Genomic DNA, 26,294 nt, shown 5'->3' with positions numbered 1-26,294 from the left:
AGAGGCTGAACGTGCACAGCATCTGGCCGTACAGAAAGTCTGCATTTTTATAACCTTTGAATCTAACTTATACTTTTGAACCTGTATTTGATGAAAAATAAACCTTTAACTGTTCACTTGCTCAAAGAGATTTCTCAGAACTCTTGAGAAAGGCCCACACAGAAACGGCCTTGTTCCTGAACATTCCGGAGCATCGGGGGAATGTTTCAGAGGCTGGAATCCACAAGTCAGCATTTTCAGGAAATGACTTGCATATATTTTAATTCTGACATGAATTAAAATGTGAGACGATGAGAAATAATATGTTTACAGTTAAAATACTTAAAAGGCAAAAATATACTTAAGGAAAACATTTGTAAATGATTGAGTCTTTTCATGACTCAGTATCATGTTCATTACAGTATATCACTTACAATTCAGAGAAAGTAAAAATAAACTTACAAAAAACGAACTTACCTTTCCCGGTGTTTTTAAAATGCATTTAACTTTCTCAATTACATTTGAAACATCCCCAGAATCCTTCAACTTCTTCCGGATATCTTCTTCCAATTCTTCCCATTGGAAAGCACCTGTAAACAAATGAACATGCATATTGACTTTTTCTGCTAAAGTGGGAAAAAAAATAAATATCTTTTTAGGTATCAAATGTTCCCTCTTTTCAGTATTCTAATTTTCCTTTGCCAAATATATATCCTCGTAGTTACACCAAAGCATTGAAACTCTCACATTTAAAAGAAAATCAGTTTGCCTTCCCCTTAGTTATTCAAAACCTAGTCTTCCTCCTTGGAGAGCTGCCCCGTTTCTGTAGTCGGTGGTCAGCTGGTGATAGCAGCAATGGCCAGAAGATGAGTTACCGTCACAAGTGGTCCAACACCCAAATTATTTACTTGCCTGGGCAAGGAGGCAGGCCTGGTCTTTCCTAAGGTTGAATAACTCATAGGATCATGGAGAGCAGTGACTGTCACCAGGCAGAGGAACGGGCAGAATGCACTCAGGTCTCATGCATGTCAGGGTCACATTAAGGTATGTTCCACAGCCACCTCTACAGACCAACCAGAAGAGGGGGAGCTACATAATTTTCCGAGGAGCCACAGGACTGTGGCATTGGAGCAAAATCACCCTACCTGGTCCCTCACTCCTCTGTCCTCAGTTCTCTTCCAAGTTCTCTCTTCCTGGGCTCGCTTCACTTCTGTCTCACACTCTGTCAGCCCTTGCCCCTCAATGTTTTGAGAAATTCCTACTGTATGGTCAGCGTAAGTTCACCTTGTCCCCAAGCACTCCTCTCACTTGGCCTAGAGCAGCCTGCCTGCTCCCTAGTGGCCTTTCCCATCCCATCTGTCCCATGACTCAAAGCTGATATGTTTCAATTCTGACCATGATATTCTGGGAGGTTATCCTCATCCACTCCATGGTTTATAGGAAGTCCTACCTCCTAAAAATGGAATTTAAAAAGAAGTGGTGTGGGAGTTGGCATAGTTGGGGGACCCAGTTTCTAGTTCTATCTCTGCCATTAATTATTGGTGTGACTTCGGGGTCCTATTCTATATGCTCTCAATCTATCTCTTCCGACAGTTCCCTTTATGTATCCAGAACTTTGCCAGGTGCCTTCATAGATATTGGGGACTGCGGAGGGCACATGACAAACGTGTATAGAACCATGAGGTCAGGCAATTGCAGCCAGTGTATCCCAACGAGATCCAAAGCTAATCTGAAGAGCCAGATTGAGAGTCCAGCCGCTCTCGGGCCTCGGACAGCAGAGCCCTGCAGCACTTGGTACTCTAGCGTATCTTTAAACTTCTCCCCTGACCTTTCTGATGACTACAGTGTACCTTGGTGGGATGGGGCAGGGGAAGGGTAGCCCTGATTTGAGGTGTGTGCTATTTCTGGGTGAAAATACTCTCACCAAGGCCATATTCAAGCTACCAACGTGACACCTAGAACACAGAATTAGGAATAAACACCATCAGTTCTCACAAGCCGGTGCCAGCTGGCCAGCATGCCATTCTACTTCCTACCTTAAGTTGCTCTTTTTCTGACTTCACTGTTAGCGCCCCTTCCACCTCAAATTCCCAAAGGTGTGCAGTCCAGAACCAATCCATAGTTTTTGTTTTCCTCTTCCTGCACTACTGATTTTTAACTTCAAGGTCACACATACTCTTCTCACAATCTGATAAATTCTTTGCATTGTCTCCAGAAATTGCACATGCACAGACAGACATTAAAGTCTACATAAAATGTCAGAAGTAGAAGAAGCCAAGGGATGCCAGCCCAATAAAATTTATTCTATGCCAGCGATTCTCAAGTCTTTCTATGCATTACATTTACAACCCCCTGGTCAGTTTTGCTCAGTGGTTAGAGCGTCAGCGTGGCCCAAAGGCTCCCAGGTTTGATTCCTGGTCAAGGGCACGTACCTCAGATGCAGGTTCCCCAGTTCCTAGTAGGGGCGCATGTGGGAGGCAACCAATCATGTGTCTTTTATAAAACAGATCATTTACAAAATACTATTGTAGAAGGTCTCAGCCTCAGACCAACTGAATTAAAATTTCTGGTGCTGGGTCCCAGACATTGATTTTAAAAGCCTCCCCGTTTAATCTGCTGTGTACTTCCCTTAGACATTTCACCCGTGACCAAAACCAGGGTTAGTGGTATGCAGCGAAGAGTAAGTGCAGGAACTTGTGATTGTTTACACTCATGCTATTAAAGGAGAGCACAGACACTGTCTCTTAAAAGTAAAATTATATTAACTGAAGAACACCTACACAATATCTCTAGTCAGAAGATCATGTGAAAGAAAGCAATCGTCAAATCTAAATAGATGGGATCAGTGGCAGGTAAGTCCCCAGAGGCCACGGGTCTGTTTAAGAACAGACACAGAGCCCTAACTGGTTTGGCTCAGTGGATAGAGCGTCGGCCTGCGGACTCAAGGGTCCCAGGTTCGATTCCGGTCAAGGGCATGTCCCTTGGTTGTGGGAACATACCCAGTAGGGAGTGTGCAGGAGGCAGCTGATCGATGTTTCTCTCTCATCGATGTCTCTAACTCTCTATCCCTCTCTCTTCCTCTCGGTAAAAAATCAAAAAAAATATATATTAAAAAAAAAAACAGATGCAGAAAGATCCAATAACCTACACCAGAACGAAGACCAGTTCATAAGGGCACTCTTTTAATAATTAGAAATGCTAACTAATCATCTTTGACACTTTAAGGTCCTAATAAAGCAATAATCCTTAGACTGGGATTTGTTTGTTTTTGTTGTTGTTGTTTTTTTACTTTGGTAAAACTATTTAACATGAACTCTCTTCCCAGAATTTTAAGTGTTCAATACAATCTTGTTAACAATGGACATGATGTTGTATGCACAGATCTCTAGAACTTACTTGTCTTGCATAACTGGCTGGAATTTTCTTTACTTCACTTTCTCAGAGATTTATTTACTTTACTTAGACTCCTAGAGAGCACGGTATACCTGTGTGTCTGAAGCTGCATTTTTATGCAGTGCCGAAAAGAGCGTGCCGCAGAATAATTCCAAGCGCTGAAGAATACTATGCAAACTGAAGAGGAACATGTGCTTCCACACATTCATTTACCCTGACGGCATCTCAATAAGTGATGTGAAATTCTGAGGGCCATCTGTGGCAGGAAGAGTTCAAAGCCAAATTCTTGAGGCTCTTACAAATATTTCAATTCATAGCATCTGAGATCGAGTGACTCAGGAATTTGCAAGCATAAAGACTGTTACCGCGAGGCACAGTAAGGCTGTAAGAATGTTACAGTTGTATGCCGTTTAAGGATTGCTCCATGAAGACCAGGAAACTGCTGCCCTCACTGTTCAGATCACTCCTTTTTTAGTGTTAGTAAGTACTTACACGTCATGCAGTGTCAGCTGTTGTCCAATGGAAAATTAACATCTACAGAACACACGTACTTTTACGGCATCTACTCAGAAATTTGAATAGAAAAATAAACTGAAATCTCATAGGTGTAATGTGTTAACCCGACTATTACACAGGCCCTTCCTAAAATAGAGCCCAATTGTTCTATAGACAACATTTTGAATTCCTAACGATTAAGACAGTCTTTGTAATTTGGTTCATTAAAAATAAAGCGAGGAGGGAGACTTTATATGGGTTTTCAGCCCCGTTTGCTCAGGGCAAATACTCCCGAGTGTGCCACGCCATGGACTTCTACCTCCGCTTTGCCAACCCAGCTAACGGGAGTACAGACAGCTCCTACTAACGTAACTGTGGGTAGGCTTCCGCGAGGAAACCGTTACATAACTGGGTCTCAGAACCTGTGCTCTGTTCAAAAGTTTTTAAATGCTTAACCAACAAGGAAAAACAAACAAAACTACAGCTCACAAAACTACAGCTCACAAAACTACAGCTCACAAAACTACAGCTTCGCTGGCCTCCTTACCGAAGTCTCTAAAAAAAAAAAAGGTAGGTTTAAATTTCTTGTTTGATAGAAAAATATAGTAAAATAAAACAGTAACCAAGTCAAAACAAAACATTAATAAACGTCTAGGCATTTGATAGTGGGAATCTGGTTGATTTTCTTTCTCAGTAAATTTTCTGCATTTTTTAAAAATTGTCTTGACTATGGAAACACAGCCTTAATATCTGTTAAAACATAACTCAGATAATATAACTTTTGCTTGAGTCTGAGGTTACACTTTGTGAATAATTAGAGAATAAGGCACAGGTACCTTCTGAAGCATCAGGGTCTCCCTACGGCCCCAGGTCAATGGCCTGTGGCCCTGCTCAGACCTGACACCACCTCTTGCTGGGCCTTAAAGTACAGGAGAGATCAGAGCAGAAATCAACAGCTCAGTGTCAGACTAAGAAGCCAGGGGCTGAACTGGTCAAGGGCCTGCAGACCAGCAAGCTCTCCTGGCCTATGGCCCGAGGCCCTCTCCTCGCTATTCCCATGCTCACTTAGTTTCTACCCAACCACTAAGCATCCACTCGCCCCAGCTTCAGGAAGGGACTACACCAGGGCACCAAGGGCCCCAGCTCCAAATAGTTCTGCATCAGTCAGCCTTGCAGCTGACCCCGTTTTGATTTTGGCACTAAAAGTGAGAACTGGGCTCCTCTCCCGGGCCTCTGGAGTGAATTCTCGGTCCTTATCCCCTGGTTCTGGCTGGTACCCAGTTCTTCCAAGAGGTGTTGCAACTGCTGTGGTCAGTCACCACAGGGGAGACTTGGGAATGCAGACTCTCACGCCCACCCTGGGTCTACTGAGTCACAACCTGAACATTATCAAGATCTTGTTTGCACTCTAAGGTTTGAAAAGCACTGGCCCAGATGATGGACAAACCGCAACCCCAACCCCGTTGTCAGAATATTGGCCTTCTGGAGGTGGATCGCGAGTGAGGGGGCCTCGGGATTGGACTCCTGTCTTGTGTGCTCTATTCACTCCTCCCTCCATCACCAGAGATGAGTTTTCTAAAGCCCAGTCTGATCATGCTTAAAACTCCAGAACCGCTTGTAAGAACGGCTAACACCAGCCTGACCAGCCTCATTTCCTTCCAGCCATCACCTCCCACTCTGGCTCCAGCCACAGGGAACTAACTGCCCGTGGTTCCTGGAAAACAGCAGTTACCAAAGATAACATTTTCATTAATGCAAATCTCCCAATATGTAATTTCTTTCAAACAGCAATAGGGTGAACATGTGAAAAACCGATAATAGATCACTGACTCTGGGGAAGGAACTGGGGGATGAGGAGTACTTTTCTCTTTCCTTTCTCCCCCCACCTCCCACCTTCCACCCCTTTCCTATCTGCATGTATTAATTTTGCAATTTAAAAAAATCACTCCCTAGGAGAAGACAAGCAGATCTGCCACTGGAGAGACAGCTAGCAATTTTACTGCTACAATATTACAGGATATAACTGACCTCAAAGTGTTCATGTGCCTTCAAAAGTATGCAGTGTGTGGGAAACTTGCTGAATAATTCATAATTACAACAGTAAAATCATTAAAGGGACAGTCAACACTTCCTTCATAGTTTTCTAAATATATTATTAAAGTAATTTTTTTTAACATGTAAACATTTTGTTCTTATACAGTTAGTCTTAAATTATGCACTGTGAGATTCTAGGTTTAAACATAAAAATCTGTAGAACTAAATGAAGTCTTTAGTCTGGTTTAATCATATGATTCCCCGCTACTGGAGCCTACTCATTAGTTTCACCAACACTAGCAGAGAACCTGCCACCATGAGAGAACCTGCTAAAGCACCATGCTAGTGTGCCCTGTCCGAGCGACTATTTATGCCTTTTCCAAGTCAATATTCACTGAACAATGGATTTAACACCTACCACCACATTCTACTCTAATACATATATATTTTTAACCCACTAAAATCTGTATGCTGCAAGTACTTTTCACAACTATTTATTTATTCATTCATTTTTGTTAATCTTCATCTGAGGTTATTTTTTTTCCATTGCCTTTTCAGAGAGAGTGAGAGGTAGGGAGAGAGAAAGAGAAGGAGAGAGGGTAGGGAGAGAAGAGGGAGGGAGAGAGAAAGAGAGAGAGAAACACTGATGTGAGAGAGACACATCAACTGGTTGCCTCCTGCACACACACACCCCGATTAGGGGCAGGGCGCAAATCCGCAACCCAGGTACGTGCCCTTGACCAGGAATCATACCTGAAACCCTTCGGTACCTAGAGACTGATGCTCTAACCACTGAGCTATACAGGTCAGGGCCATAACCATTAATTTTTAATTGAAAATTATATAACTACTAGAGGCCCGGTGCACAAAATTTGTGCACGGGGCGGAGGGGGGTGTCCACTCAACCCAGCCTGCATCCTCTCCATTCCAGGACCCCTTGGGGGATGTCCGACTGCCGGTTTAGGCCTGATTGGGCCTAAATTGGCAGTCAGACATCCCTCTCACAATTGGGGACCACTGGCTCCTAACTGCTCACCTGCCTGCCTGCCTGATTGCCCCTAACTGCCCCCTCTGCTGGCCTGGTCACCCCCAACTGTCCCCCCTGCGGGCCTGCTCGCCCCACATAGCCTGCTGCTCGGTCGTTTGGTCACCCCTCACCAATTGCCCCTGCTGGCCTGGTCGCCTCACGCAGCCTGCTGTTCAGTTGTTTGGTCGTCCCTCACTAACCCCCCTGCCGGCCTACTCACCCCACGCAGCCTGTTCGGTTGCGATGGTCGCTTAGGCTTTTATATATATAGATAGCCACAATGAAAAAAATACAATCTTATTTTTAGCATCAATTATTTCAACTGAAGGCTACTCAAAACTTTCTTACCTATAGGAAACAATACTTCTCTATTTCCAAACCTTTATAAACTTCTTATCTGTCCCCAATTCTGATGTCTAAAAATGGACTATAAATGTTTCTCCAGACACATTTGAGAGAAGGAGTGACCTTAACCTAATATTTCATCAGCATATGATTCTAACTGGGAAAAAAATTAAAGAAGAAAGAAGTCCTCAGAATATATATATTTAGATGCTTTAAAAGTCATTTTACATTCGTTCTTTTCCATTCCCATATGGGACACTTAGATGTGAGACCTTCAATTCAGTTGCTAAAATGACTGTGGCAAAACTTCTATTCTTTAAAATATAATTGCTACTGGGTTTTTAAAAGGAAAAGGAGAAAAATAATGAACAAGCTGAGTCCAATAGCCCATATTTCCAGTACCCACTGGCACCGTACATAGTTATTGCCATATTATTGACTATATTCCCTATGCTGTACTTTACATCCCTACCCATTTAAAACAATTTTTTTTAAAATGTGTATATTTTAAAAATAAAAATAAAAAAAATAAAATAGTCATAGCCAAAGCTGATCAGATCTCAGCCTAAACTACCTGATAGTGCTATTTCCAGTTCCTAAACAGAATGCAAGGACCCGGCTAATTTCTCTCCTCACTCCCTTCCCAAATCTAAGTGTCAAACAGAAAGGGGAACATACGGCTAGGTTTTAAAATGCAGACACTTATTTTGATAAACACCTGGACAATTTTCATTTCTTTAACGTTAAACTGGACAATAACTTCTTGTACTTTCACACAAGGTATTTCTTGCTTAGTATGAAAAGAGATTCTTTTTTATACAAGAGGATGTAAAACCAGGCCAAATAAACCAGTAAGGAAGATGGAAAGCTTGAAACAATTCATGTGCATAAAGCCAATACTATTTCATGTATGATCTCCACTCCAGGTGACAGGAAGACAATAAATGTGAAAACTCTTGAGAACCACTGGCATACTTCATTTCAGTAGCCTAAGAGAACGTACCAAAGCCACTGGACAAGATACCTGAATAAATGAAGCGCAGAATGTCCGACAAACACGAACAGAAGACGGCGTCTTTAACGATGACGCGGAGTGGTGGGTTGCCTGGAGAATCCTGGCTAGCACCTGGACACACAGCCTCCCGGTTGATAGTGAAGAGATCCTGGGCCGTGCGGATGATACTGGAATCCTGGATGTCAGCAGGACTCTTCACATTGAACAGCAGCATGAACACGTGGCTCACGGCGCAGAGGACGATCTTGTGGGCCTCCACCACCTCCCGTAGGTCTGGGTTGTAAAACACCACATCCACACACTGGCAGCAGAACAGCAGGTTATGCAAGTCGGAGTTGTAATGCGACGCTTCAGCCTTCAAGACGGGCATTTTTTCTGTTTCAAGACAGAAAATGAAACTAGTAAACTACTCTCTAGGTCTACACACCAATCATTTCAGATTTACAACAAAACATCTTTTTAAATATTATTTGGCTGAATCATGCGAAATTGCCGACATTGGCCATTTTCGACCTACAAAAATGGCAATTTTACATAGTTTAACCTAATTAAAAACATAAAACTAATTATCGAAGGGCTGTAAAATGTCGTAACACAGACACAAAAATGCTGTACTTTTATAGCGCAAACAAAAAACCTACTAATGCCATAAGGAGCAATAAAATAACATTTCTCATTATCTGTGTGCCCCCAGATAAAACACTGCTCCAAATACAGTACTGAATTTTAGTATGCTGATCGTCATCATTCTTTACTGTCACCTGCCAAAAATTCAAACACAGTGTTAAATCAGTCTCAAAAATGACATGCGAAGTCATTTTCCTCCTGGGACTAGAAATGGGGAAATAAATCATTAAAACGGCAACTTCTCAAAGCCAGGCCTCAGTGTCTTGGGCTTCATTGTTTAAAACCACCTTGACCATTTTGTGTTGATCCTAAAATTAGTATACTGTTCCTCCCAGGAAAGCAATATGCTTCCCTAGAATCAACTTTTCCCCCTCAGCACATCTGAGTGTTGGCTAAGCTCCCTAATTTCCAAAAGAGGAAACAACTTTCCATTCCCTGGTTTGATCACTAACAAAAATAGATTAGCCTTAAATCGATTCAAATATCCACACAGAGTCTGCACCCTAGGCTCTCACCATTGGCCTAATTGTAAAACTCTGCTAACTTTTATCCAAAGCTGAGCTGAGGGAAGTGTTATCTGTGAAGGGTTGCCTGGAGGATTTGCAATCACCTGAGTCAGTGAAATTCAAACTTCTTTGGCAATGAAAATGTTTTATGCTAAAGCAAAACTCTATAAAATGAACAAACTCTATAAAATAACATGAAATGGCTTTGGTTTCTCTGAGGAATTTGTGTGCTTTTTCTTCTTGATTAAAAAGGACTAAGAAATTATCTGCATTATTTATTTGGCTACCCCCCACCCATCTTCTCATCCAAAAATATCTAAGGCAGTGGTTCTCAACCCTGGCTGCACATTAGAATCACCTGGGAATCTTTTTAAAATCCTGATTTCTGGGCCTCATCCTCTGGAAATTCTCTTTCTTTGTTACTAATATTGTGGCCCCACCCCATAACAAAGAAACAGAATAACATGAACATCTTTTAGATGTTTTTATTGAGCCAGTAGCTAATCAAGGTTCATGCATTGTATTTGGTTGTATATTTCTCATTAGACTACAACCTAGAACCGCAACACACACTATGTTTAAAAATCTGTAAGTTCAAGTTTTAAGACAGTAGTCCTCAAAATATGGTCCAAGTAACACCTGCTTCCAAATCACCTGGGAATCTTATTTAAAAGGCAGATCATAGGCTTCGTCCCAGTTTTACTGAATGCCAGGTAAGTCCTAAACATAGTGAAACAAATTGAGAACAATTGCTCTAAGACGTGTGAAATGATCTATAATAATTATCAACAGAATATCTGGATATTGGCTAATAAATGCACCTGGTTGTTCAAGCTGAGGTGGTCTAATTCCATGAATGGAGTTGCTCATTTTCCTTTTCTTCATTTTTTCACTTGTCTTCTGATTTAAGGCTTGAATCATAAAATACTCCAACTAAAACATGAATCAAATTTTAATTAAAGCTCCAATAAAACTATGTATGTAACATGATCATTTGTACCCAAATCACACTTGCCAAATGTTTTACATGTCCAGACGATCCACATGTGAGCTTTAGCGAACACTTTCAAACATTACTTTTTAAAATGTAAGGTAAAACATATTGTGCCTTGTCTAAACATAAATAAGCTATCCATTCAAGAAGGAACTATTTATTCTCTTGAATAATCAAGGAAGCCTAGCAATACAACTGTGTGTGTCAATAACCATCTCTCTGGTAACCATGGCAATTAACTTTAGAGATAGTCAAGGCAGGAAGAGATATGTTATGTCACTTATGCTCATATTAGCTAGGGAAGTTCACGTGCTCTTTTTCCTGAATAAATTACTTAGAAATGCATTCTTTATTTTATAAATTTAAAATCTTAACCACATGTACTTATACAGCTCCAGGCTTATGCTTTACATTGTGAGGTCTGGGGCAAAAGTACAAATGCAGGTCTCTGTACCACATACCTAAAATTTAAACTATAGAAATCAAGAAAAAGGACTGTTATGTAAAAATACTGTATCCTCCTGGTTTGTCACCATAAAATATGTCACCATAAAAGCCTGGAAGGCCAGGTTCGGCTTTGAATTCTGAGTCCTCAGAGTTTCACGCAGGGAGAGTTGGGCCCTAACTCGTGGGCCCTAAGATCACCCCTTCTTTTCTCAGCCCCTGCACCATCCCATGTCTCGGGGAGGTTTATGCACACAAGCTACACACCCGAGCTCCATCCACTCTCCCTTCCCCAGTCCTCTTACACAATACCCCCTCGGCCATCTCTCAGGTCCAGGGGTGCGCACACCAGCACTGAAGTCCACCCGGAGGAGGACGGACCCAGGAAAGAGTCCTGAGCAGGCCTGGGAAACAGACTGGAGCCAGCTCCCCAAAGAATTCTGGGGTCCTGGGTTTTGGAGCATGGTCAACACAACCCTCTGCTCTGTGTTGATGAAAATGTTCTGAAATATCTGTGCTAATCAGTACAATAGCCACATGTAGCTATTATAAAATGTGCACCTGAAATGAGACAAATGCACCCAAGGAACTGAAAATTTTAAATTAATTTAAATATAATTAGCCACATGTGGCTATTGTGGCTACCATATTAGATGCTGTGGGTCTGGAAGGGGCTACCAGCTCTAGAGGGCACATCCCTTTGGCTCCAGCATCTCGTGCCCTGTCGGGAGGGTGCACTGGAGGAGGGCTCAGGGGGCTCTCTAAAGCTCAAGGGCACAGGCCTGCCTTGCCCTGATCTGAGGTAATCCTGCACAGCTCTTCACCCCTGACTCTCAAACACAGGATTTCAAATGCTCCTTTCACTCTGACATCATCACCTCCATCCATATTCTTACAAATATCTTCATTTCTTACACTCGAGATCTCAGCTATACTTTACTTCTCCAGAGTCTGAGAAGAGACCACTCTGATCTTATCTCCATATTCCCATTGAGTTAAGGAAAAAACGAGTTAAGGAAACATTGAGTTAAGGAAAAAAGAAACTGCCATGTTTTCTTCCAACCTTGGCCACATCTTCAATTCCCTTCATACCTCCAGCCCTAGCTGTAACACTAGTATTAGGAGCCAAGAGGGGAAAGAAGAGAAAGTGAAAGCTGGGAGGTGGGAAGAGAGGGTTTCAGGTTCAGGAACTTGAATGGGGAACAGGAAGCCTGAGTACCTCCCCAGCCCCCTATCCCCACCAAGAGAACCAGACCCTCTTCTCCAACAAATGAAACGAAACTATCTTCCCCCCTCCCACCACCAACTCCATAGGTATTTCAGGAAAATGTAAGGGTATTAAACCAAATTAAGATTTTTTTTAAGCCACTATCATATCTGCTTGACAGGAAAATTAGGTTTCACCCCTCCCAGTCTTTCTACACATTGCTTATCAATATAATTAAATAAGATAAAAATTTCTCAGTCATTGATATCAATATTGTGAGTATATCTCCCATAGCGGCTTATTATTAATGTTTCTTATATTACTGGATGAATAATAGCCATTATATTTGGTAGAAATCAGAACCATTTATATCTGGTCCTTATTTTAGCTTTGGTTCTTATCTGGAGTTTAGTGACTCCAGAACAAATGAAATTTCTATAGTTACCTGTGGAAACCTCAATGTCTCAACATAAATCTACATAATGAATATTCTGACATATTGGAAAGGGTACTTGATGAGGAGCTAGGGTACTGAGGGTAAAGTCCAAAGTGCTACTGCTTAATGCAGGATTTCCTTGGTGTAAACCTCTTATCAAGGTTGACTAAATTTGTCTATTCAAAGAAGCCACTTCCTAGAGGGTTGGAAAAGTTAATTCTCAAGTCAGTGAATACTGAAATGACACAACTCCACAGCACTCCCCAGGGACCCTGCAGCCCTAGTCGGTAGGTTAGGCGCTGTGTGCTAGAAGCTGGCCTCTGAAGTGCCTGCAGGGCCAATCAATGTCACTGCCACTGAGCAACGAACCCTGGCTCCCCACACATCCAGCGAGAAGCTGATCTGTAAGTAGTTCCTCAGTTTTGAGCTACACCAAGATCAGAAGTGCATGGAGTCTGGCTGAAACATACACACAGAGAAGGGTAACTATTCTTTTCAAGTAGACAAATGAAAGAGAACTTCCCAGGCCCACCAGTTCAGGGTGCCAGGCTGGTTGAGCTATTTAAAGATGACTATTAAAGCTGACATCATGGGTTTGTGTAAGTAAACACACTTTAATCAAGTGGCACCCAATGGAAAATTCCAAAACATCACACATAGACAATAGGAGATGTTTCATTTGGAGAGAAAAAAATAATAATTGTATTCTGACAAAACCTTTTTTTCTACTTACACTCGTATTATTTCTCAAGGTTAAAACTAATCATGCCTTTAAAACTAAAGTTCAAATTGAGGTTCGGGAAAATAGCTAAGGAAAACCCGACAAATGCCGTTCGTTCCTATAACAGGAATTTCCACTCACCACTCCTCCAAAATACTTCCCGATGTAGAAGTCATCCAGGCTGTGCAGCTCCAGGTAGGTGGCCCCTAGCTCTTTAGCAAGTTGGATCCCTTCGGTGGTACTGACACAGCTTCCTCTGTCTGAGGTGCACAGAGGGCATGTGCAAGGTAATTCTTCTGAGAAAAGGAATGTGAGCAACGAAGAGCTTTGAGTTTAAATGGGGTAAAATGTACAGACGATCTGAACATTAAACAACAAATTAAACGCTCATACCAGCTCAAGGGCATTTAGTACATCCACGATCCACTAAGACTCTGAATAAAAAGTGTCAATGAAAAGTCCCTAAAATAAACAAGCTTTAACTGCAAGAAGAATAAACCGTATTTTAGAAAATAGAAGAATTTAAAAATAGGTTTATGGATATTACCAAGTATTACAGTAACTGTACCATGAGTCCGTAATGGCTGGCCTACTTCCTTTTACGCAACCTTGACATTCTAAGTATCAATACAAATTTAACAACTTGGTTGCCCATAGAAACCATGGAAAACAGTGGGTTCTCTCTTTTTGTATTACATTTTAAATATATTCACCAAGGTTGAATAGACCTTACACTTTTATTTTAATAGAATCCTCAATTTGACCTGAATCTTCAAGATTGTAAAACTGCCCGCTCTTTGTAGATTTCATATAAAGTGTATATTCTTATTCATCAAGGCATTTCAATTATTAAATTCTAAAGCAGAGACCAAATTCAATCACTCTATCTTTTTCTTCAAGGTTGAAAAAAAATAAAAAGACTGACGGAATAAAAAGTATTTACTCAAAATGTGTACTGTCCCAAGGTTCATGTTTGTAACATGTACAAATCTATGACTGGGAAGGTGCCAAATTAACCTACTATTAAGCACACTCCTTAATAAGGCTAAAAATGTATGTTCAACTCCGTATTTGTCAGCTGGCTTCATTTTGTTTCATGCCAAAACATGAGATATGTCACTGTTCAAAGGCAGCCAAGTCAAAAGAGGGTAAATCTATTTCTAGAAATGCATGCTGTTGTAGGTTGGCTTCCGACTTTGAAATGGAAATTGCTGTGCAGGTGGTATGCTGGGGGGTGATCTTGGGAACAACTCTTCTTGGGAGTGAAGGAAGTAGGATTGGGCAGAGGAAAATTTCAAACTGCAATACCGTTGCAACGGAGACCTCAGCTGATCCTACAGGATGTTCTGGAGCTTAACTGGCCCTTAGAATGGTTCCCCTTTGGGGAAAGGCAGCTGGACCTTTGTATCCCTAAATCCACCAGCACTCAGAGGAGGACCGCTGCGTGCAGGAGCCATAACCTTGGGAAAGGAGCCTCCATAGGCAGAAGGCAATGCCTGAAAGGGACTCAGCTATGTGGCATCAGCAGCCAATGAGCCCAGTAACAGGGGGAGTAAGAACAGTGGCCTTGACAGGGCATTTGGGAAACTCCCCACAGCCTACACAGCAAATTTTCTACCAAGGAGCTGCATACTGACAGAGCACACATGTGTATATATAGGGTGTATTCTAAGGATATTTAGTGCACGTGCATACTATGCATGTAATTATGCGTGTGTGCACACATGACAGATAATTTTAGCTTCACTGAAAGCATTTTAGAGCTCAGAGACCATGTACATACTCACATCCTCATTTTATAGAGGAGGAAACTGAGGTTCATAGAGGTTAAGTGACTTGTCCAAGTCTCCTTGTGGTAGAAATGGAGAAACAATAAAAAAGTGTTACTTGCTCCATCTGGTAAATAAAGGGAAATCAAAAAATAAGCTGAAAATCTAGTTTGAATAAAGAATTATAGATTCCAAACATGTGGTGATTTATCAGTTAAATTTGGATTCTCTAAATTATGGTGTAAGTTCTACTCTGAGTTTCTGCATTTACTTTTTCCAAGATCATTTTAGGTTTAAAGTAGATAAAAGTTTTCACACAGAATTTAGCCTACTTTGATAAACACTGGTATTTCACATTCTTTACAAATCGTTCATAAACAGCGCCTTTAATTTTCTGAACACAGAAGGTTTCTTATGTCTACAAAGCTCTTCTTATGTCGATGGAATGGGGTGGGCAGTCATTAAACTTTATTTCTACACAAAAATAAAGCAAAGTCAGTAGTTTTCAAGTGAAAATTAAGTGAACATAATTTAAAATAATTTTTAACAAATAATCTGATTTGAAGGAAAATATAACTAATTTCAGGTTTAATCCAGCTCAGTAGGGTTTCCCAATGTGAGGAGCCATACATATCTTAGTGACACTAAAAAGCTCCTCCTTATATCTAACTAGAGGCCCAATGCAGGAAATTTGTGCAAGGGGCTTAGCCCATGCAGCCCTGGCTTCATCTGGAAGGTCATCCAGAAGGTTGTTCCACTGTTCAGCCATCTGGTCTAATTAGCATATTATGCTTTTATTATTATAGATTCTTATATAGCCTCTTAGTCACAAAAGATATTTCTTTTTGCTCACACACACACAAAAGGAAAAATGTCTAGGCATTATGTGTTGGGTAGGAGAATCAACAAAACATTTACGGATTAAATAAGCCTTCATTGAACATTTCATCAGAAACAATCGGAGGACCCAAAATAATTTTAAACTGTGGAGCCTTCTTCAGGAGCTTACTCCCACGAGCCTACCTCAGGGTCAAAGGGACTTTGTGAATAGAGTGTTATGCTTCCAGTTAACATTGTAGTTTGTTTTCTTCTATGTTATCTTTTTAGTTATCACTAAATGTCCATTATTTTAAAGCAAACACAATGTAACTCTGGAATTCAAATGAATGGCATCTCTTTCAAAGAGGTGGCTTTGTGAATCTTTAGGGTGATTCTTACAATGCTGCCAATGCTTGAAACTTCTAGAAACCCTTGTAATGCCCTGACCAGTGTGGCTCAGTTGGTTGAGCGTCATCCCACACACTGAGAGGTCACTGGTCGGATACCCAGTCAGGGCACCTGCCCGGTTTGCAATCTCAATCCCCAGTAGGAAGCATACAAGAGGCAGCCAATCTACGTTTCCCTCACATCAATGTTTTTTTTTTCTCTCTCTCCCTCACCCTTCCTCTCGCTAAAATCAATAAAAACATATTTTTTAAAAAATCCTTGTAAGAATTCTAGTACATGGCAATGTACTAGGCTATATCAGAGCTTCAGAAAGAAGATAGGATGCCAATTTTCAGGAGCTGAAGGCTATGAATTCACCCTAGGCATGTTTGGAAGATCTTTTTCCTACTTTAAAGACTAATTCAATATTTAGTAAAAGCCAAAAATGTATTCAGAGCCAAGAACAATGAAGAAGATATACACAGTCAAGCTTGTCAAAACATGTGTAACAAAGGAAAGAGATGAGATTGATTAATCAGTATTTGCTAAAGTAATTCTAAAAAGAGACCAAGAGAGGACTTACCAGGAGTTTCATGTATTACAAGGGATTGGCAGGGGGCGGGGAGACAATAAATGTCCTTGAGTTGAATAGACAAATTTAGCTTTGTAATTACGTTGTGATCAAATCTTATATGGTAAGTTAATTTCATTTTGTCAGTGAAATTTATTTTTTTCACTCATGTATTATCGTTCATAAAAAGATTCAAGCATTCCTAAGCAAATACGTATTAAGCACCTACCACATCAAATACTAGGGATATAAGGACACACAGATAAAAGAAATTCATAATCAACTGAGCCAATATAGACATGACTGAAAACAATTATAATGTAAGTACCAAAATAAAGGTAAACAAATTCACCATGGAAATTGAATTAAATGAACTCTGCCTGGGGGATTATGGAAGGCTGCATAGAAGAGGCACTGATTTAAAAGATAAACATGAATTTGCTATGCAAGTAGGATGGGGGTATTCGGCACTCCAATCAGAGGATGTGGCATTAGCAGAGGCCTGGATGTGGGAGAAAAAAATAGAACACATTCACTTCCAGTTTCAAGATGACAAGCTAAGCCCACACTGCAATCTCTTCTCCCTGCTCAATCACAAAATGATAAAATAAAGAGAAGGAGCAGGTAAGAAGAACGAGGGAGGCAGGAAGAAGGGGAGGGATGGGGGAGGAAGGAAGGGAGGGAAGAAGGGAGATATGTATATACAGCAACACAAAAAGCAGAGGAGAGATTCTCGCCCAGAAACTGGAGTGCATGAGAGGCCAAAGGCTGATGGCACAGGACCCAAGGGGAAAGCTGAAGCTCGTAGTGCTTGTGGGTCATGAAGTTCTGCACTGTGTCAACATCAAGGACGCTCCCTGCTCAATGACTGGGGAGGGAGGGAGCCCCAAGAGCGACCCAGTGGAGATCCGCCGAGTATCCTAGTGAAAGCCGCCAGGCCTGCAGATCCTGTGTGTACTTCCACTCCCACACCTACCCCAGAGAGCAGATGGGCAGAGGAGGAGAAAGGCATCAACAGGGAATTTAAACTGCAAATGCAGGCAAATTAAGAACTATCAAACATTTGAGAAGCATCCATACCATGAAATAAAATCTCATCAAATGGAAAGACTTATAAAATGCCCCCCACTCAAAACCAAACTTAATAGAGCAATCAAGACAGAATCTTAAAATAAGTATAATCAATTGAGAAAGGTTTTTTTTTTTAAAGTAGTTATATCCTTAAAACAGGAATAAGAAATTATGAAAGAGAGCCAATTAGAGATCTTGGATATGAAAAGTTGTTGAAATTTTTAAAAAAGCAAAACAGCAGAATAGACCCAGAAGAACTAATTTGTGAGTTGGGGAAGAAAAAGGAAAAAGACCAAAGAATTCTCCCATAATGTGACAGGGAGAAATAAGGGGTAGGAAATAAAAAAGATAAGAGAAATGGAGGCAAGAGCCAGAAGTTTCAACATCAGTCTCCTAAGAGTCCCAAAAGGAAAGAATGGAGAAAATAAAGGGAAGGTGCTATCTGAAGAAGTCAGGAAGCTGGACCTTCCCAGACCTAAGAAAGACATTAAGTTCTTCACACAGTTCAAATGTGATGGGCATATGACACAGAGGATACACTTATCTTGTTTTTTAGGCACAACTTTACAATAGAAAATTATGGAAATAAGATTAAAATATCAGATTAGAATAAGGGTATCAGTGATTTAAAATATATATGCCTAGAAGCCCTGACACCTAAAGTAATGAACTGCCCAGAGTCCAGATCTTGGTTTCTAAATATCATTACTCATTATCAGGAACCAGGGCTCCTTGAAGAAGTGATTCCAGGCCTGGTGTAGGCAACGTGTAAGGTGAGCCCGGGACACCTTGTGCCAGAAAATAAGGAAGAACTCAAAAATTAATTAGAGCTAGCTTGAAGAGGCTCAGGAATGTTCTTGCCACCCACTGTGCTGATTTATTTGATGCCATGACACAAAGATGCCAAGCTAAAAGGCGAACACAACACAAACTATAGTGCCCAGCACCACTGTGGACAGTGAAGAAATATACTGGAAGAAAAACTGACTATCAATTTCTTCTCTCTAGAGAAAACGTTAAAAAGTGGTTATCATACAAAGAGGTTATCAAAGACTATGTAGCCCCCAAAATATAAGAAAAGTTAAAGAAGTGTCAAGCTGTTAAATAATAGAAACATTGTTTAAATATTTTGTGGTATTTGACAGCTGTTTAAGATTTGCAATCTGCTGTTGCTTTTCTCTTTTATAAGTATTCACACTTGTGTACATATATGTACCTGTGATTTTGTAGTTGTTTTTCTTTTTCCTTACAAAGAACCTCTAAAATTGTATAAGTTTCAGGTCCTACAAAATCTGAAACTGCCCCTTTAGGAGATCAAAAAGAAGGCTGCTATGACAGAAAATTAAATGACTAGGATCTGAAATTCAGCGACTATGGAGAACATGAGTTTGAGATCCGTTTAAAATGTAAAATCTAGAGCTCCTCAGTCAACTGGATATAGGGGATGGGAGAGAAAGTGGGATTGGATGATTCTAGTTTGGATGAATGTATAGATTGGAAATTATTCACCGAGACAGGGAATTCAGTAGAGTGAGGAAGATGTCTGGAGCTATGGGTCATGAGGGAGACTGGAGCCAGAGAAAGAGACTGGGTAATCATCAGTGTTGATACAGGACAAGCTGGGGCAAGGGATGAGCGGGTTCCTGGTCAGAGTAAAGAGCAAGAAAAGGTGAAGTCAACGGATGGAACTGGGCAGCAGCTACAGGATGGGAGGCAGTAAAGAAGATAGAACTAGAATAATTACTAAAGTACAAATAACTTTATTAACAAAAGGAAGAGGTGTGTTTGAATAATTTCAAAGAGCGAATTATTATTGAAATGTATTACATTTGGCAATAAGCATATGACCTGGCAACGCTGAGAACAAACTCAGTGTAACTGTAAATGTAAAAATTAGACTGTAGTGCACTGAAGAATGAATGGGAAGATATTTTCAAGAATCACGGCCAGCAGTAAGCAGAAAAATAGAGAAATAGAGGGGATGTGGGGTCACGGAAGGGTCAAACCTACTTTATTTGTACCTACTCATGTTAACCATGTCCCTACCCTATGACTCAACAGCCCCACTTGTAGGTAGAAACCTAAGCATCATCAAAAGGAGCATGGATAAATAAACCACAGCATAGTCACACAATGGAATATGCAGCAATGAAAAGAACAAATTACAGATAAGCACAACACATGAATCTCAGAAGCATTATGCTAACTGAAATTAGTCAGACACCAGTCGCTACATTTGTATGAAGTTCAAGAATAGGTAAAACTAACCTATGTTTTTAGAAGTCAGAATAGCGGTTACCTCTGGGGAGGGGTGTTATTATAACTGGGAAGAGGAGAGAGAGCCTTCCTACGCGCTGCAGATGTTCTGTATCTCCATCAGTGTGATGGCTGCATGCATGTATACGTATGTAAAAATGCTGTACTCAAAGATGAGTGAACTTCATGCCCTTCCCTCGGCTGTATCTCAATAAAAATGAATAAATGAATAAAACTAAAAATTTAAAGACTGTTTTACTGAGAAAATACTAGCACTGCTAAGAAATATATCACCAAATCAAAGTGATTTTTGAGTTGGCCCTGAGATATTTGATGCATGGTAATCGCAGCAGTTTTCAATGCTTTCCTTTGATATCTCATGATCGTATCCAATGATGAAGAGATAATAGCTGGCATCTGAACCCACTATCATGTAGGCTTTTTTAAATAAAAATTATATTAATCATTAATAAACTTAGCTCTATTTAAAATTAATATGGTACTCTCATTATAAAAGAGAAAATGGAATACTTACCATTTTGTCTGGTACCAACAGCAGCGATGATTACAGGAACCGAATTTAATGCTCTTTTTATCACCGGAATATAATTATCCTTCACTTCATGGAATGAAAACTTGTCATTTACGTTGTATTTGATCACAATGATGTCGGCACCCCCAATCAGATTTCGAGAACTGTACCAGTCACTGTCAAAAATGTCCTAAACCAAAATGCAAAAAGTAATCTTTAGTCTGTCTTCAAATCACTCATGTAACAGTAGTTTATTTTTTTTGTTGTTTTATTTTAACTTTTGGAATTCATTAAAAATTTTATTTTGCAAAAGTAACTACATAATTTTTGAAATGTTTGAAGTCTACCAGCTTTTTAATTACTCATTTAGCCTGGACAACTAAGTAGTGGTAGACAATCTAGAGAATTCCTGAGAATCTAATGAAATAAACAACCTCTTTCAATATTTGTGTTTAAAAATAAGCACTTTGTTTTAAAATGAGGCCTCATTCTCACCACCTAATAATTTTAAAGACATAACGCTATACATTAGATGCAAAGCATCAGCATGAGTAAGAAAGCTTCAAAGGATTTTCCGTGACCCAGTTAGACACTGTGGAATTACTCAGTGTTTTGAATTGTAATGCACTGTAAATTCTGTGGAGCTCCATATATTTTATTCATATTTTCAAAATTCATATATACTTTCATGTATACTTTGGACAGCACCACATGCATACAGTGTGTACATGCATGTGCATGGTGGGAAGGGTGTCTCCATAAAAAGATACTGTGTATTATAAGATGTTAACATGGTAAGAACTATACTTGTTCATGTATTTTGCTCATATAAATTAAAAACTTAGGCCCTAGTGGGGTAGTTTGGTTGGTTGGAGTGTTGTCCCACGCTCCAAAAGGTTTCAGGTTTGATTCCCAGTCAGGGCATGTATTGGAGGCAATCAATGGATATTTCTCTCTCACATCAATGTCTCTCTCTCTCCCCCCTTCCTTTCTCTCTATCAATGAAAACATATCCTCGAATGAGGATTAAAAAAAATTCAGGATGCCTTGACCAGTTTGGCTCAGTGGCTAGCAGGGGTGGGCAAACTATTTGACTCGAGGGCCACAATGGGTCCTTAAACTGGACCGGAGGGCCAGAACAAAAGCATGGATGGAGTGTTTGTGTGAACTAATATAAATTCAAAGTAAACATCATTACATAAAAGGGTACGGTCTTTTATTTCAATAGTTTTATTCATTTCAAACGGGCCGAATCCGGCCCGCAGGCCGTAGTTTGCCCACGGCTGGAGAGCGTCGGCCTGTGGACTGAAGAGTCCCAGGTTCGATTCCGGTCAAGGGCATGTACCTTGGTTGCGGGCACATCACCAGGAGGGGGTGTGCAGGAGGCAGCTAGTTGATGTTTCTCTCTCATGGATGTTTCTAACTCTCTATCCCTCTCCCTTCCTCTCTGTAAAAAATCAATAAAATATATTTAAAAAAATAATTCAGGATAAGTCTTTCTAGTTTTGAAATATTTACTTTTGCATGAGATTTCTAATATTTACATTTAGAACTGGGGCCAAGAATAATTCATTATGGACTCTACCCCTTAAAATTCAGTGCTTTAATATTTTAAAAATAATTTTTCAAAGTTTTTGGTGTGCATAGTACAAAGAAAATATCTTTCTGTGTCTTAATACCACTGCTAAATATGCATAAATAATTTCATCTCAAATTCTAGTTAACTATTCATCATTATTTGTCCTGTCATGTGGCCTTTTCTACGTATTTCATGGATATAATAAAGCTGGATTAAGAAAATAGACAGTGATACAGGCAAATATGGCCCGACGCCTATTTTTGTGTGAATAAAGATTTACTGGAACACACTTGCACACACAGACACAGACACACACACACAGAAATAAAATAGGTAGATGTGGTAACTGGTCCAAAAACTGTTGGATTACGAAAGTGTTCATTTTGACATAGGAGTCTAAAACAAGGTTAATAGTGTTTGCATCAATCAATCAAGATCTGTGCCTGTGTATCAGGGCTCTTGCCCTATGATGGAAAATTCTAGAGAAGTGTAACTCAGCAGTGCCCTTGGGCAGACAGCTTCTTCTCACCAGTATCTCCACAGCCCCAGCAAAACCTGTGTCGATTCCCTCACCTTCCCAACCCACCTATTTCCTACAAGTACACTCAGAATGGCAAGGATTACAGCTTTTTTAGGTATGCCTACCCTGCTGAAAGTAGGATGAATACCACATTTTTAAAGGAAGATTAAAACAAAAAACCCAAAGGCAAAATATAGGAATATAAAGTGCAAAGTCTTGCACTTAGTAGAGGGTGTAAGATGGGGGAGAAGTGAAGTGGGACACAGATCAAGAAAATGTGAAAGCTTCCCAGCAGAGCTCTGGCTAATTTCCAAATCCCAAACCACAAAACCCATTCAGTTCCAGTTGTATCTGTTATAGTATTCAAACTCTAAGTATGTAAGTATTAGAGGGTATGTAAGTTTAACAATGAAAAAGGACGTCAGAAGAGATAAAAACTAAACATAAGTGGAATCAATAGTAAGCAGCCATTTAATTCTAGGAGAATAGAACAAAAGTAACTTGCTCTTTGCATTCCAAATAGTTCAAAATTCCAGAGTTACTGGAGAAATGTAAGGGGGTTGGGGGGTGGGTAGGGAGAGAAACATTTAAGGGAAAATGTCATGAGAAAATGGGCTTTGGCATCATTAACACTATGGTCCTGGGAATACCAAGACATAAATCATTTTATTTTTAATACAAATCAGAGCTTCAAACCTTGCACAAGAAAACTGCATGCATTACTTCACTGCTTCTTATGGAATTATTTTTGGTAAACAGGAAAATATCTAGAAATAAAATAACTGCAACAAAAAAGGGTGGGTTTGAGGGAGACATACTAAATACTGAGCTACATAAAATGAATCTGAAGCACATATATGTTTAAAATGCCAAGTTTGTATGGCAAGGATCCAGAGTAAGGCTACAGATCTAGAGAAGAAAACTAAAAAAGAGAAGCACAGCTATCCCATTCTAGCTCCAAGAAAACACCACTTTGCTTCGCAAAGAGAAAAATGCGCCACTGGTTCTAGACATATGAAGGAAATAAAAATTTCCCGCCCCTTGTAAATCAGTTCCAGGATTTCCTCTAGGAGGTTATGTAACACAAGGCTTGGAGTCACATTTGGAGAATCAAACTCATCTTTTTAAAACTAAAACTAATCTGAATTTTTACAGCAAAACAACAATTTTATTCTACTTGATTGTGGGGCTGCAAATACAATACTAAGTACTAACATTTCTGCGTCGATGTATTGTATTTGTTTAAATCTTGAATGATGTATGGGAAAACTACTTTGGCTTAGTATAAGTGATACATGGCTACACTAAAGTTGTAATAAATACTCTATTATTATAGGAGCTAGCACTTATTGGGACCTGCTATATGCCGGTTTCAAAGATCTTTACCTGAACTGTCTCATTTACTCTCCAGCACAACTCTAGGGGGCAGGGATTTTTATATTTACTTTATACATAGGGAAGGATTTTTATATTTACTTTATACATAGGGAAAGTAAGGCGCAAAGAGAACAACTGACTAAGTAGCAATGTGAGGATCTGAAATCAGGTCCTTTTGATATCAAAACCTGTGCTGAATCTGCTCTGTTATATTTAATATTCAGACTCAGTACATGTCAAATATCAGCTGATGAATACAATCAACTTTAATATCTCTGATGTGCTTTTATTTAACACCAAGAGAAGAAAAGCACCTTATAAAGAATAACTCTACAAATGTATTCTACTATGTCTGCAAACCATTATAACCTAGAAAATTATACCTGGTTACAAATTCAGTGCCTTAAATAGGGCCCGAGTCTAACCAAACAAAAGGTGATTTTATGATAAAACATAACAATCAGTAAATGGCAGTAACAATCACTGGGGCTTATTTTAATCTATTTGTAAGATTTCATTGGATCACAAGTACTGTTGTTTGCTAAATTAACAACATAAACAGGAAAGAGGTAACAGCTTAAAGAATAAAATGTAAAAGGTAATCCTAACATCCTAATTCAGCTTATTTATATTCCTGACAAATTTCCTCTATTCCCTCAATGGTTGATCAAGTTCAAATAGAACCAATGAGTTTTAAGACTGTAAAGTCTTTCACAATGAAATACCAAAGTTAAGCACAGTGTTTTATTTGCTTGCATGGACTTCAAACAATAAATTCTCTATCAATGCTTCTTATGATCAGCAGCATCTCTTTCATAACTAGGAGTTTAATAGCATCACTATTATTGAAAAGGCCCGTTTTTCATTTGTTTTAGTCTATTAAAGTAAACTTTCTTTAATCACAAATTTATTTAGACAAGTGATCTTTTTCCACAATATAGAAATTTGTACATTCTATACATTTCCTTAGAAAGGTATATTAGTTCCTTATTGCCCCAAATTCGTTTTTTAAAACTTGCTACATGTAAAAATCTCACATGATAATTTGTATTCTCTTTTTCAGACACTAAACTTTCTTCTGTTACAAAATCTAATCTTTAGTAGCAATGTAACTCTAATACCAGTAAAGAATCAGGCATTCCCAAATAAGATTAAACGAAAACATTAAAAAATATGATATTATTGTGTACTGAAAACATTTATATGTGTCAGGGAGTAGATTCCCTTCTCCCTCTATCAAACAGTCAAGAATCGAATTAGCATTTATCAATTTCATTACCATTGCTGTCAATTGTCGCAAAATTTAAAGCTTTTAAATAATTCCAAGCATATTACTAATATCATTTCTGATTTATGGATCACTAAAATCAAATGCCTAATATATCAAGAGTATCCGTATTATTAAAATTAAAAACACTAGTTAAAAAATGTCAAAGGTACATAGTAATATGAATGAGTTCTTTAAAATTAAGTCTCAGTCCCTTTCTTTCTCCTTCCAGGTCCTGTTTCTGACCTGGCCGGTGGAATGTATGTGAGCCTGTGCGGAGCTTCAGAGAGAGGGTTTATTTTTAGAACACTAATATTACGCTATCACTCCCAGGGCAGGCATGAAAATATTGCTCTCTGCTGGCGAAACTTGGTGACCCCGTCCCTCGTGGTTGGCACTCTCAGCTGTCAGCGTCTACCAAGGGACAGGGCACAGCCGCGAGGGGTGAGCGCCCCGCTTCCCCAGGGCTTTGCGCCTTCTAAGAGCGCGCTTTGGGCTGCTCCCTGCCCGACGAAACAAAGAACCAAAGGTTTCCTCTGATCCGGTCACTTCACATACATAAAGGGGGTTTTCATTGTATTTATGTTTGGGGGGGGGGGGTTGGGAGGAAGAGGAAAAAAATGAAAGAAAAGCGGTGTCCGCCTCATCCGAGAGCAGCGCCGCGCCTTACCCAGACGGGACAGTCGTGGACCACCAGCTTGACGTTCCCAAACGCGCTGGCCTGGTACTCGGTGAACACCGGGCGCGCCACGGCGCTGGTCGCGCTCAGCAACAAGCTGCTCTCGTCCCCCGAGACCAGCGGGCTCCTCCCCAGGTACGTGCGGATGAGCCCGGACGGCCGGCTGTCCTGGTGGAAGGAGTCCCCCTCGTTCCCCAGCGCCACGATGTGGATGGACCTGCGGGGCACAGAGGGGCCGAGCGCG

At 40.1% G+C, this 26,294-nt stretch overlaps 1 protein-coding gene across 1 annotated transcript in view; it reads right to left on the bottom strand.

The window, feature by feature from the left end:
* The window catches only part of RHOBTB3 (Rho-related BTB domain containing 3), a 50,228-nt gene that overhangs the window by 23,138 nt on the left and 796 nt on the right, over window positions 1-26,294 (bottom strand). The window contains exons 2-7 of the mRNA XM_015571581.1: window positions 26,042-26,287; window positions 20,632-20,818; window positions 13,365-13,519; window positions 10,243-10,354; window positions 8,298-8,663; window positions 457-569 (exon numbers count right to left, since the gene is read on the bottom strand). Of these exons, the coding sequence (XP_015427067.1) occupies window positions 457-569; window positions 8,298-8,663; window positions 10,243-10,354; window positions 13,365-13,519; window positions 20,632-20,818; window positions 26,042-26,287 (1,179 nt within the window). The remainder of the gene's footprint in view (window positions 1-456; window positions 570-8,297; window positions 8,664-10,242; window positions 10,355-13,364; window positions 13,520-20,631; window positions 20,819-26,041; window positions 26,288-26,294) is intronic.

Source organism: Myotis davidii, unplaced genomic scaffold (genome assembly GCF_000327345.1).
Source record: "Myotis davidii unplaced genomic scaffold, ASM32734v1 scaffold44, whole genome shotgun sequence".
Taxonomy (NCBI): domain Eukaryota; kingdom Metazoa; phylum Chordata; class Mammalia; order Chiroptera; family Vespertilionidae; genus Myotis; species Myotis davidii.
The sequence above is the reverse complement of the archived record's forward strand: the minus strand, read 5'-3'. Positions and strand labels throughout refer to the sequence as shown.